This window comes from Somniosus microcephalus, chromosome 32 (assembly GCF_052327205.1).
Source record: "Somniosus microcephalus isolate GS21.2 chromosome 32, FLI_Smic_1.0, whole genome shotgun sequence".
NCBI lineage: Eukaryota > Metazoa > Chordata > Chondrichthyes > Squaliformes > Somniosidae > Somniosus > Somniosus microcephalus.
In genome coordinates this window covers 12601530-12614891 of record NC_141018.1, presented here as the reverse complement: position 1 = coordinate 12614891, position 13362 = coordinate 12601530, and the positions used below count along the sequence as shown (strand labels likewise).

At 49.0% G+C, this 13362-nt stretch overlaps 1 protein-coding gene across 1 annotated transcript in view; it reads right to left on the bottom strand.

Annotated features, from left to right (window-relative positions):
• The window catches only part of LOC147097270 (annexin A2-like), a 59363-nt gene that overhangs the window by 25559 nt on the left and 20442 nt on the right, over positions 1 to 13362 (bottom strand). The window contains exon 5 of the mRNA XM_085972088.1: positions 2369 to 2482. Coding sequence (XP_085828214.1) covers positions 2369 to 2482 — 114 coding nt within the window. The remainder of the gene's footprint in view (positions 1 to 2368; positions 2483 to 13362) is intronic.

Genomic DNA, 13362 nt, shown 5'->3' with positions numbered 1-13362 from the left:
GGGGGGGGATGAAATCATAGAAATTTACGGCACAGAAGGAGGCCATTCGGCCCACCGTGCCTGTGCGGGTCTTTGAGAGGGCTATCCAGTTAGTCCCACTCCCCCGCTCTTTCCCCATAGCCATGCAAATTTCTCCTACATTATAACAGTGACTACACTTCAAAAATGTACTTCATTGGCAGTAAAGTACTTTGGGGCACCCTGAGGTGAAAGGCGCTACATAAATGCAATTTATTTTATTTCTACATATCTAATTCCCTTTTGAAAGCAAATATTAAATCTGCTTCCACCACCCTTTCAGGAAGTGCATTCCAGATCATCACAACCCACTACGTAAAACAATCCGTCTCATCTCCCCCTGGATCATGCAGATGAACAGCTCTAGACTTGGGCTGGATTCCTCCGAGCTTGTGCTGACCCCACATGGCCGTGGGCTAGTATACTGAGAGATAGAAGCATGGTGGGATCCCAGAAAGATTCCTGCCAGGAAGCGGGAGATTGCCGACAACCCCCGGGGAGAAGGTGATGCAGCAACACCCAAAGGGAGGGTGTGGGTTGACAGGCCCTGAGGCTGTCCCGAGTCGTTCACTGAAGGCCACGGCCAAGGCATGGCGGTGAGCTGGAGGGAGAGGAGGTCACTACAGGACCCTCTGCCTCAATGTGGGGCCATTCCCGCTGCGACCCCAGGCCTATCACCATGGCAAGTGGCGGGATCAGAGACAGAATGGAGGGAAATGGGCTAGGGAGTCAGGCACCCCAATCTCTCACACTCAGCTGCCATGGAAGCAGTGGCCAATGGCAATCTCTGCACAGGAACAGGAGGAGGCCGTTCAGCCCCTCGAGCCTATTACACAGGAACAGGAGGAGGCCGTTCAGCCCCTCGAGCCTATTACACAGGAACAGGAGGAGGCCGTTCAGCCCCTCGAGCCTATTACACAGGAACAGGAGGAGGCCATTCAGCCCCTCTAGCCTATTACACAGGAACAGGAGGAGGCCGTTCAGCCCCTCGAGCCTTTTACACAGGAACAGGAGGAGGCCGTTCAGCCCCTCGAGCCTATTACACAGGAACAGGAGGAGGCCGTTCAGCCCCTCGAGCCTATTACACAGGAACAGGAGGAGGCCATTCAGCCCCTCTAGCCTATTACACAGGAACAGGAGGAGGCCATTCAGCCCCTCGAGCCTTTTACACAGGAACAGGAGGAGGCCATTCAGCCCCTCTAGCCTATTACACAGGAACAGGAGGAGGCCATTCAGCCCCTCTAGCCTATTACACAGGAACAGGAGGAGGCCATTCAGCCCCTCTAGCCTATTACACAGGAACAGGAGGAGGCCATTCAGCCCCTCTAGCCTATTACACAGGAACAGGAGGAGGCCGTTCAGCCCCTCGAGCCTGTTACACAGGAACAGGAGGAGGCCGTTCAGCCCCTCGAGCCTGTTACACAGGAACAGGAGGAGGCCGTTCAGCCCCTCGAGCCTATTACACAGGAACAGGAGGAGGCCGTTCAGCCCCTCTAGCCTATTACACAGGAACAGGAGGAGGCCGTTCAGCCCCTCGAGCCTGTTACACTGGAACAGGAGGAGGCCGTTCAGCCCCTCGAGCCTGTTACACAGGAACAGGAGGAGGCCGTTCAGCCCCTCGAGCCTATTACACAGGAACAGGAGGAGGCCGTTCAGCCCCTCTAGCCTATTACACAGGAACAGGAGGAGGCCGTTCAGCCCCTCGAGCCTGTTACACTGGAACAGGAGGAGGCTGTTCAGCCCCTCGAGGCTGTTCTGCCATTCAATCAGAGCATGGCTGATCTGTATCTTAACTCCATTTACCCGCCTTTGATCTATATCCCTTGATACCCTTACCCGACAAAACTCTCTCGATCTCAGTGTTGAAAGCTCCAATTGTCCCCACAGCATCCACATCTTTTTGGGGGAGAGAGTTCCAGATTTCCACGGCCCTTTGTGTGAAGAAGTGCTTCCTGACATCACCCCTGAATGGCCTGGCTCTAATTTTAACGTGAAGCCGCCTTGTTCTGGACTTCCCCCCACCAGAGGAAATAGTTTCTCTCTATCGACCCTGTCAACGCCTTTAATCATCTTAAACACCTCGATTAGATCACCCCTTAATCGTCTATACTCGAGGGAGTATAAGCCTAGTCTATGCAACCTGTCGTCATAACTCCTGCTAATCCTCTAAACCCCAGTAACAGAGAGGGGATTTCAGCGGGGTGGCAGGGGTTGGGGGGGCGGGTGTTGGGGGTCAGGGTGGTGAAGCAGCCTCACCAGATAGTCCTCACCTTCCAATTTCACTCCCTTCTCCGCGACTATCCCGCCCCAAATCAGCCCCAAAGAAAGAAGCTCCTGATGAAAGCCTCACCTTGATCGCTCCCTTGACTTCAGAAGCATCGTACTTGGCTGGAGTTTTCATCAGTCCCAGCATGACAGACTTCAGTGGCTCTGAGAGGGCAGAGTTCAGAACATCCTCCAGTTTCTGCAGGTACAATAGGAATTTCATGGTCAGCAATGGTCACTCAGTGCAAAGGCTCTCTGCTCACATCTGGCAATAGAAAAGGCGAGTTCGTGTTACCAGTGTCACTTGTACCAGATCAGTAAACTACGGGATATACAGAGAGAAGGGGCAGAAACAGCAGATACTCGCGCCACACAGAGGGAGTTAACGGGAATAATCTGCAACTTAGAAAACTGTTAGCTGATATAAAAAGGACAGGGGAGATCCACACACAAGGGAGAAGGTGGGGAAACTTGCAGATGTCGGACTTCGGAGATGATTTAAGGTTCTCTGGCCCCGTCATCTCGGTTTTAGCGTGGATCTCCAGTCCCTCTACACCTCAACCCCTCACCTGGAGGGTAGTCTCTAGTCCTCACCTTCCACCAACTCCATCGACTCCTCCAGATCAATGGTGAGCTCGCGCGGGTCTATCCCATTCCTGCACCTCTGCTCTCAACTCCTCCCCGTTTGCTCACAAGGGTGGGGATATTATGCCGATGGATTTTCAGAAGGAGTCTCGGAAAAGGTTTAGAAAAATGCCGGTGTATGATATAGGAGGAATTGTAGCAGAGTGGATTAAAAAGCTGGGTGACAGATTGGAAACCGGTACGTGGGTGTTGCTGGGATTGGGGAAGGGTTTCAAGTGATGTGCCCAGGGTCCCGGTCTATATCGATATAGGGAGCATGATAACGAAATCTGCCCATAGCACAAAAGTAGGAGGTTTGGCAAACAGTGAGGACTGTAAACGACTTCAGGAGAATAGAGAGAGGTCAGTGGGATGGGTGGGCAGGGGGCAGGTGGAATTTAATGTAGAGAATGTGATATTAGATATTAGGAAGAGAAACAAGGAAGTGGAATATACACTCAACAGAAAGACACTGAAGGGTGCGGAGGGATAGAGAGACCCAGAGCTTCACATTCCCCAAAAGTGAGAGTCCAGGTAGATAAAGATATAAGAAAGCACTTTGGATATTATAAATGGGGCATAGATTATGAGAGCAATGATGAAGTTATACAAAGCATTGGTCAGGCCAGTTACAGTACTGTGTGTAGTTTAAACACCTCATTAGAAAGGACATTAAAGCCTTAGAGCGCACACAGCATAGATTCATCAGGGTGATCCCAGGGGTGAGGAAGACTTTGGCAGTGAATTGGGAAAGACGATGTCCTCAGGTTGGGGAGTCAGCGAGAAGGGATCATCAATTTCAAATTCTCACTAAGGGAGTGAGGAGCGAGGTAGGAGATTTTTTTTATGCAGAGGGTTGTTGGAGCCTGGAACGCTTCGCCACAGGGAGTGGTTCAGGCAGAGACCACTGCATCTTTAAGGGAACAGGAGACAAGTATTTGAAAATGATGATAGAGGATTATAGATGGACAATGCAGCAGTGGGATTAGTCCTGGATTGTTCGAGCAAAGGCACATTGGGCCGAATGCCCTCCTTCGGGGCTGTGAATCCTTCAGGTTACAAGTGTTGCGTCTGCTCTGGTTGAATGGGAAAGGCCAGGAGTCGAGGTGGAGGAAGAGTGAAGGAGGGTGTACCGCTGGGAAATGGGTTTGTTAGCGCTGGGCAGTTAGTAGAAACGGGAGGGGAGAAGATGGGCTTGGTGGTGGGATCAGGTTGAAGGTGTCAGAAATGGCAGAAGGTGATCGGAATAATGCGGAGGCTGGTGGGGTGGAGCGTAAGGACAAGGGAGACCCTGTTGTGAGCAGACGGGGAGGAGTTGAGAGCAGAGGTACAGGAATGGGATGGACCCACGTGAGCTCACCATTGATCAGGAGGAGTCGGTGGATTTGGTGGATGGGGACTGGAGGAAGATGAGGGCTAGAGACTAACCTCCAGGTGAGGGGCTGAGGGACTGGAGATCCACACTAAAACCGAGGTGACGGGGCCAGAGAATCTCAAATCATTAAAGTAGCAAAGGACGGCAGATGTTCTTTCCTCCCCTCCTCCTTTCCCTGCCCTTGTTTAAAACCTGTTACATCTCTAACTTTTTCCAGTTCTGACGAAAGGTCATCGACCAGTAACGTTAACTCTGTAAAGATGCTGCCTGACCTGCCGAGTGCTTCCAGTATTTTTTGTTTTTATTTCAGGTTTCCAGCATCCGCAGTATTTTGCTTTTGTGTTGTAGTCGTGGATGCGGCTGGGTAAAAGGGGGTGGGAGAAAAGAGGCAAGATCAGGAAGAATACGTGCAATGGGACAGGAGCAGGCTGAAACTAGGGCCAGCGGGACAGACCTTCCTGTGGGGAGGAGCAAGAAACAAGCGACTGGGGGAGGGCAAGATCAGAGGCAATGGGGTAAATGTGTTTGGAAGAGAGAAGGTCTGTAACAGTCTGGGAGTGGTGGCTTGGTATTCGGTAGAGTTCTTGGTGAAAATATTGAGGGCAAAAGGTCAGAGGGATTGAGGAGGACAGAGACAGAAAGGGTCGTATTCCTAAGGTGGAGGCCTCAAGGCCCGTTATAACTATTCTGGGAGGGTTCCAGTGATTCTTTTGGTAAGATTCTCTCCAACAACACACAGCATTTGCAGTCAAGGATAGGCGATCATGCAAGGCGACCTTCCCTTTTACCCACAGAAAATCAACAGAAACAGCCATCCTTCTCCCACTCCCAGCTTATGTGGCCTCCCCTTGGATCCCTCACCAGAATGATGAGACTGAGAGCAGAACTCTGGCAGCGTGAGGACCTGTGATCCAACAATCAGTGACAGTGTGGGGACCTGTGATCCAACAATCAATGACAGTGTGAGGACCTGTGATACAACAATCAATGACAGTGTGAGGACCTGTGATCCAACAATCAATGGCAGTGTGAGGACTTGTGATCCAACACTCAATGACAGTGTGGGGACCTGTGATCCAACAATCAATGGCAGTGTGGGGACCTGTGATCCAACAATCAATGGCAGTGTGAGGACCTGTGATCCAGCAATCAATGACAGTGTGGGGACCTGTGATCCAACAATCAATGACAGTGTGGGGAGCTGTGATCCAACAATCAATGGCAGTGTGAGGAGCTGTGATCCAACAATCAATGGCAGTGTGAGGAGCTGTGATCCAACAATCAATGGCAGTGTGAGGACCTGTGATCCAACAATCAATGACAGTGTGGGGACCTGTGATCCAACAATCAATGACAGTGTGAGGACCTGTGATCCAGCAATCAATGGCAGTGTGAGGACCTGTGATCCAACAATCAATGACAGTGTGGGGACCTGTGATCCAGCAATCAATGGCAGTGTGAGCACCTGTGATCCAACAATCAATGGCAGTGTGAGGACCTGTGATCCAACAATCAATGACAGTGTGAGGACCTGTGATCCAACAATCAATGACAGTGTGAGGGCCTGTGATCCAACAATCAATGGCAGTGTGAGGACCTGTGATCCAACAATCAATGGCAGTGTGAGGACCTGTGATCCAACAATCAATGACAGTGTGAGGACCTGTGATCCAACAATCAATGACAGTGTGAGGGCCTGTGATCCAGCAATCAATGGCAGTGTGAGGACCTGTGATCCAACAATCAATGGCAGTGTGAGGACCTGTGATCCAGCAATCAATGACAGTGTGAGGACCTGTGATCCAACAATCAATGGCAGTGTGGGGACCTGTGATCCAACAATCAATGACAGTGTGAGGACCTGTGATCCAACAATCAATGACAGTGTGAGGACCTGTGATCCAACAATCAATGGCAGTGTGAGGACCTGTGATCCAACAATCAATGGCAGTGTGAGGACCTGTGATCCAACAATCAATGACAGTGTGAGGACCTGTGATACAACAATCAATGGCAGTGTGAGGACCTGTGATCCAACAATCAATGACAGTGTGAGGACCTGTGATCCAACAATCAATGACAGTGTGAGGACCTGTGATCCAACAATCAATGGCAGTGTGAGGACCTGTGATCCAACAATCAATGGCAGTGTGAGGACCTGTGATCCAACAATCAATGACAGTGTGGGGACCTGTGATCCAACAATCAATGGCAGTGTGAGGACCTGTGATCCAACAATCAATGGCAGTGTGAGGACCTGTGATCCAACAATCAATGACAGTGTGGGGACCTGTGATCCAACAATCAATGGCAGTGTGGGGACCTGTGATCCAACAATCAATGACAGTGTGAGGACCTGTGATCCAACAATCAATGACAGTGTGAGGACCTGTGATCCAACAATCAATGACAGTGTGAGGAGCTGTGATCCAACAATCAATGACAGTGTGAGGACCTGTGATCCAACAATCAATGGCAGTGTGAGGACCTGTGATCCAACAATCAATGACAGTGTGAGGACCTGTGATCCAACAATCAATGGCAGTGTGAGGACCTGTGATCCAACAATCAATGGCAGTGTGAGGACCTGTGATCCAACAATCAATGGCAGTGTGAGGACCTGTGATCCAACAATCAATGGCAGTGTGGGGACCTGTGATCCAACAATCAATGACAGTGTGGGGACCTGTGATCCAACAATCAATGACAGTGTGAGGACCTGTGATCCAACAATCAATGGCAGTGTGAGGATCTGTGATCCAACAATCAATGACAGTGTGAGGACCTGTGATCCAACAATCAATGACAGTGTGAGGACCTGTGATCCAACAATCAATGACAGTGTGTGGACCTGTGATCCAACAATCAATGACAGTGTGAGGAGCTGTGATCCAACAATCAATGACAGTGTGGGGACCTGTGATCCAACAATCAATGGCAGTGTGAGGACCTGTGATCCAGCAATCAATGGCAGTGTGGGGACCTGTGATCCAACAATCAATGACAGTGTGAGGACCTGTGATCCAACAATCAATGACAGTGTGAGGACCTGTGATCCAACAATCAGTGACAGTGTGAGGACCTGTGATCCAACAATCAGTTGCAGTGTGAGGACCTGTGATCCAACAATCAATGACAGTGTGAGGACCTGTGATACAACAATCAATGGCAGTGTGAGGACCTGTGATCCAACAATCAATGGCAGTGTGAGGACCTGTGATCCAACAATCAATGACAGTGTGAGGAACTGTGATCCAACAATCAATGACAGTGTGAGGACCTGTGATCCAACAATCAATGGCAGTGTGAGGACCTGTGATCCAACAATCAATGACAGTGTGAGGACCTGTGATCCAACAATCAGTGGCAGTGTGAGGACCTGTGATCCAACAATCAATGACAGTGTGAGGACCTGTGATCCAACAATCAATGACAGTGTGGGGACCTGTGATACAACAATCAATGACAGTGTGGGGACCTGTGATCCAACAATCAATGGCAGTGTGAGGACCTGTGATCCAACAATCAATGACAGTGTGAGGACCTGTGATCCAACAATCAATGGCAGTGTGAGGAGCTGTGATCCAACAATCAATGACAGTGTGAGGACCTGTGATCCAACAATCAATGACAGTGTGAGGAGCTGTGATCCAACAATCAATGGCAGTGTGAGGACCTGTGATCCAACAATCAATGGCAGTGTGAGGACCTGTGATCCAGCAATCAATGGCAGTGTGGGGACCTGTGATCCAACAATCAATGACAGTGTGAGGAGCTGTGATCCAACAATCAATGACAGTGTGAGGACCTGTGATCCAACAATCAATGGCAGTGTGGGGACCTGTGATCCAACAATCAATGACAGTGTGAGGACCTGTGATCCAACAATCAATGACAGTGTGAGGAGCTGTGATCCAACAATCAATGGCAGTGTGAGGACCTGTGATCCAACAATCAATGACAGTGTGAAGACCTGTGATTCAACAATCAATGGCAGTGTGGGGATCTGTGATACAACAATCAATGGCAGTGTGAGGACCTGTGATCCAACAATCAATGGCAGTGTGAGGACCTGTGATCCAACAATCAATGGCAGTGTGAGGACCTGTGATCCAACAATCAATGACAGTGTGGGGACCTGTGATCCAACAATCAATGGCAGTGTGAGGACCTGTGATCCAACAATCAATGACAGTGTGAGGGCCTGTGATCCAACAATCAATGACAGTGTGAGGACCTGTGATCCAACAATCAATGACAGTGTGAGGACCTGTGATCCAACAATCAATGGCAGTGTGAGGACCTGTGATCCAACAATCAATGGCAGTGTGAGGACCTGTGATCCAACAATCAATGGCAGTGTGAGGACCTGTGATCCAACAATCAATGGCAGTGTGAGGACCCGTGATCCAACAATCAATGGCAGTGTGAGGACCTGTGATCCAACAATCAATGGCAGTGTGAGGACCTGTGATCCAACAATCAATGGCAGTGTGAGGACCTGTGATCCAACAATCAATGACAGTGTGAGGACCTGTGATCCAACAATCAATGGCAGTGTGAGGACCCGTGATCCAACAATCAATGGCAGTGTGAGGACCTGTGATCCAACAATCAATGGCAGTGTGAGGACCTGTGATCCAACAATCAATGGCAGTGTGAGGACCCGTGATCCAACAATCAATGACAGTGTGAGGACCTGTGATCCAACAATCAATGACAGTGTGAGGACCTGTGATCCAACAATCAATGGCAGTGTGAGGACCTGTGATCCAACAATCAATGACAGTGTGGGGACCTGTGATCCAACAATCAATGGCAGTGTGAGGACCTGTGATACAACAATCAATGGCAGTGTGAGGACCTGTGATCCAACAATCAATGACAGTGTGGGGACCTGTGATCCAACAATCAATGGCAGTGTGAGGACCTGTGATCCAACAATCAATGGCAGTGTGAGGACCTGTGATCCAACAATCAATGACAGTGTGAGGACCTGTGATCCAACAATCAATGACAGTGTGAGGACCTGTGATCCAACAATCAATGGCAGTGTGAGGACCTGTGATCCAACAATCAATGACAGTGTGGGGACCTGTGATCCAACAATCAATGACAGTGTGAGGACCTGTGATCCAACAATCAATGGCAGTGTGGGGACCTGTGATCCAACAATCAATGACAGTGTGAGGACCTGTGATCCAACAATCAATGTCAGTGTGAGGACCTGTGATCCAACAATCAATGACAGTGTGACGACCTGTGATCCAACAATCAATGACAGTGTGGCGACCTGTGAGCCAACAATCAATGGCAGTGTGGGGACCTGTGATCCAACAATCAATGGCAGTGTGAGGACCTGTGATCCAACAATCAATGGCAGTGTGAGGACCTGTGATCCAACAATCAATGACAGTGTGAGGACCCGTGATCCAACAATCAATGGCAGTGTGAGGACCTGTGATCCAACAATCAATGGCAGTGTGAGGACCTGTGATCCAACAATCAATGACAGTGTGAGGACCTGTGATCCAGCAATCAATGGCAGTGTGAGGACCTGTGATCCAACAATCAATGGCAGTGTGAGGACCTGTGATCCAACAATCAATGACAGTGTGAGGACCTGTGATCCAACAATCAATGGCAGTGTGAGGACCTGTGATCCAACAATCAATGACAGTGTGGGGACCTGTGATCCAACAATCAATGACAGTGTGAGGACCTGTGATCCAACAATCAATGGCAGTGTGAGGACCTGTGATCCAACAATCAATGACAGTGTGGGGACCTGTGATCCAACAATCAATGACAGTGTGAGGACCTGTGAACCAACAATCAATGGCAGTGTGAGGACCTGTGAACCAACAATCAATGGCAGTGTGAGGACCTGTGATCCAACAATCAATGGCAGTGTGAGGACCCGTGATCCAACAATCAATGGCAGTGTGGGGACCTGTGATCCAACAATCAATGACAGTGTGGGGACCTGTGATCCAACAATCAATGACAGTGTGAGGACCCGTGATCCAACAATCAATGGCAGTGTGAGGACCTGTGATCCAACAATCAATCACAGTGTGAGGACCTGTGATCCAACAATCAATGGCAGTGTGAGGACCTGTGATCCAACAATCAATGGCAGTGTGAGGACCTGTGATCCAACAATCAATGACAGTGTGAGGACCTGTGATCCAACAATCAATGGCAGTGTGAGGACCTGTGATCCAACAATCAATGACAGTGTGAGGTCCTGTGATCCAACAATCAATGACAGTGTGAGGACCTGTGATACAACAATCAATGGCAGTGTGAGGACCTGTGATCCAACAATCAATGACAGTGTGAGGACCTGTGATCCAACAATCAATGACAGTGTGAGGACCTGTGATCCAACAATCAGTGACAGTGTGAGGACCTGTGATCCAACAATCAATGGCAGTGTGAGGACCTGTGATCCAACAATCAATGGCAGTGTGGGGACCTGTGATCCAACAATCAATGGCAGTGTGAGGACCTGTGATCCAACAATCAATGGCAGTGTGAGGACCTGTGATCAAACAATCAATGACAGTGTGAGGACCTGTGAACCAACAATCAATGGCAGTGTGAGGACCTGTGATCCAACAATCAATGACAGTGTGAGGACCTGTGATCCAACAATCAATGACAGTGTGAGGGCCTGTGATCCAACAATCAATGGCAGTGTGAGGACCTGTGATCCAACAATCAATGACAGTGTGAGGACCTGTGATACAACAATCAATGGCAGTGTGAGGACCTGTGATCCAACAATCAATGACAATGTGAGGACCTGTGATCCAACAATCAATGGCAGTGTGAGGACCTGTGATCCAACAATCAATGACAGTGTGAGGACCTGTGATCCAACAATCAATGACAGTGTGAGGACCTGTGATCCAACAATCAATGACAGTGTGAGGACCTGTGATCCAACAATCAATGACAGTGTGAGGACCTGTGATCCAACAATCAATGACAGTGTCAGGACCTGTGATCCAACAATAAATGGCAGTGTGAGGACCTGTGATCCAACAATCAATGACAGTGTGAGGACCTGTGATCAAACAATCAATGGCAGTGTGAGGACCTGTGATCCAACAATCAATGGCAGTGTGAGGACCTGTGATCCAACAATCAATGGCAGTGTGAGGACCTGTGATCCAACAATCAATGACAGTGTGGGGACCTGTGATCCAACAATCAATGACAGTGTGAGGACCTGTGATCCAACAATCAATGACAGTGTGGGGACCTGTGATCCAACAATCAATGACAGTGTGGGGACCTGTGATCCAACAATCAATGACAGTGTGAGGACCTGTGATCCAACAATCAATGACAGTGTGGGGACCTGTGATCCAACAATCAATGACAGTGTGAGGACCTGTGATCCAACAATCAATGACAGTGTGAGGACCTGTGATCCAACAATCAATGACAGTGTGAGGACCTGTGATCCAACAATCAATGGCAGTGTGAGGACCTGTGATCCAACAATCAATGGCAGTGTGAGGACCTGTGATCCAACAATCAATGACAGTGTGAGGACCTGTGATCCAACAATCAATGACAGTGTGAGGACCTGTGATCCAACAATCAATGACAGTGTGAGGACCTGTGATCCAACAATCAATGGCAGTGTGAGGACCTGTGATCCAGCAATCAATGGCAGTGTGAGGACCTGTGATCCAACAATCAATGACAGTGTGGGGACCTGTGATCCAACAATCAATGACAGTGTGAGGAGCTGTGATCCAACAATCAATGGCAGTGTGAGGACCTGTGATCCAACAATCAATGACAGTGTGAGGACCTGTGATCCAACAATCAATGACAGTGTGAGGACCTGTGATCCAACAATCAATGGCAGTGTGAGGACCTGTGATCCAACAATCAATGACAGTGTGAGGACCTGTGATCCAACAATCAATGGCAGTGTGAGGACCTGTGATCCAACAATCAATGGCAGTGTGAGGACCTGTGATCCAACAATCAATGACAGTGTGAGGACCTGTGATCCAACAATCAATGACAGTGTGAGGACCTGTGATCCAACAATCAATGGCAGTGTGAGGACCTGTGATCCAACAATCAATGGCAGTGTGAGGACCTGTGATCCAACAATCAATGACAGTGTGAGGACCTGTGATCCAACAATCAATGACAGTGTGAGGACCTGTGATCCAACAATCAATGACAGTGTGAGGACCTGTGATCCAACAATCAATGGCAGTGTGAGGACCTGTGATCCAACAATCAATGACAGTGTGAGGACCTGTGATCCAACAATCAATGACAGTGTGAGGACCTGTGATTGAACAATCAATGACAGTGTGAGGACCTGTGATCCAGCAATCAATGGCAGTGTGAGGACCTGTGATCCAACAATCAATGGCAGTGTGAGGACCTGTGATCCAACAATCAATGACAGTGTGAGCATAGAGATAGGAACAGGAGTAGGCCATTCGGCCCTTCGAGCCTGCTCCGCCATTCAATGAGATCATGGCTGATCCTCGTCTGAGATCATAGCTGATCTTACCAGTTCAGTACCCCGTCCCCGCCTTTTCTCCGTAACCCTTAATCCCCTTAGCCTTCAGAAATATATCCAATTCTCTCTTGAAAATATTTATTGAATTAGCCTTCACAGCCCTCTGTGGCAGGGAATTCCACAGGCTCACCACTCTTTGAGTGAAGAAATTCTTCCTCATCTCTGTTTTAAATGATTTGCCCGCTATTTTTAGACTGTGGCCCCTGGTTCTGTGCTCCCTGGCCATTGGAAACATTCTCTCTGAATTCAGCCTGTCCAGGCCTGCCATAATTTTATATGTTTCGATGAGATCCCCTCTCAATCTTCTAAACTCCAGTGAGTACAAGCCCAAACTATTTAATCTCTCTTCGTAGGTCATTCCCGCCATTCCAGGTATCAGCCTGGTGAATCGCCGTTGCACTCTTTCCATGGCAAGAACATCCTTCCGCAGATGGGGCGACCAAAACTGTACACAATACTCCAGATGCGGTCTCACCAGCACCTTGTACAGCTGTAGTAAGGTATCCCTATT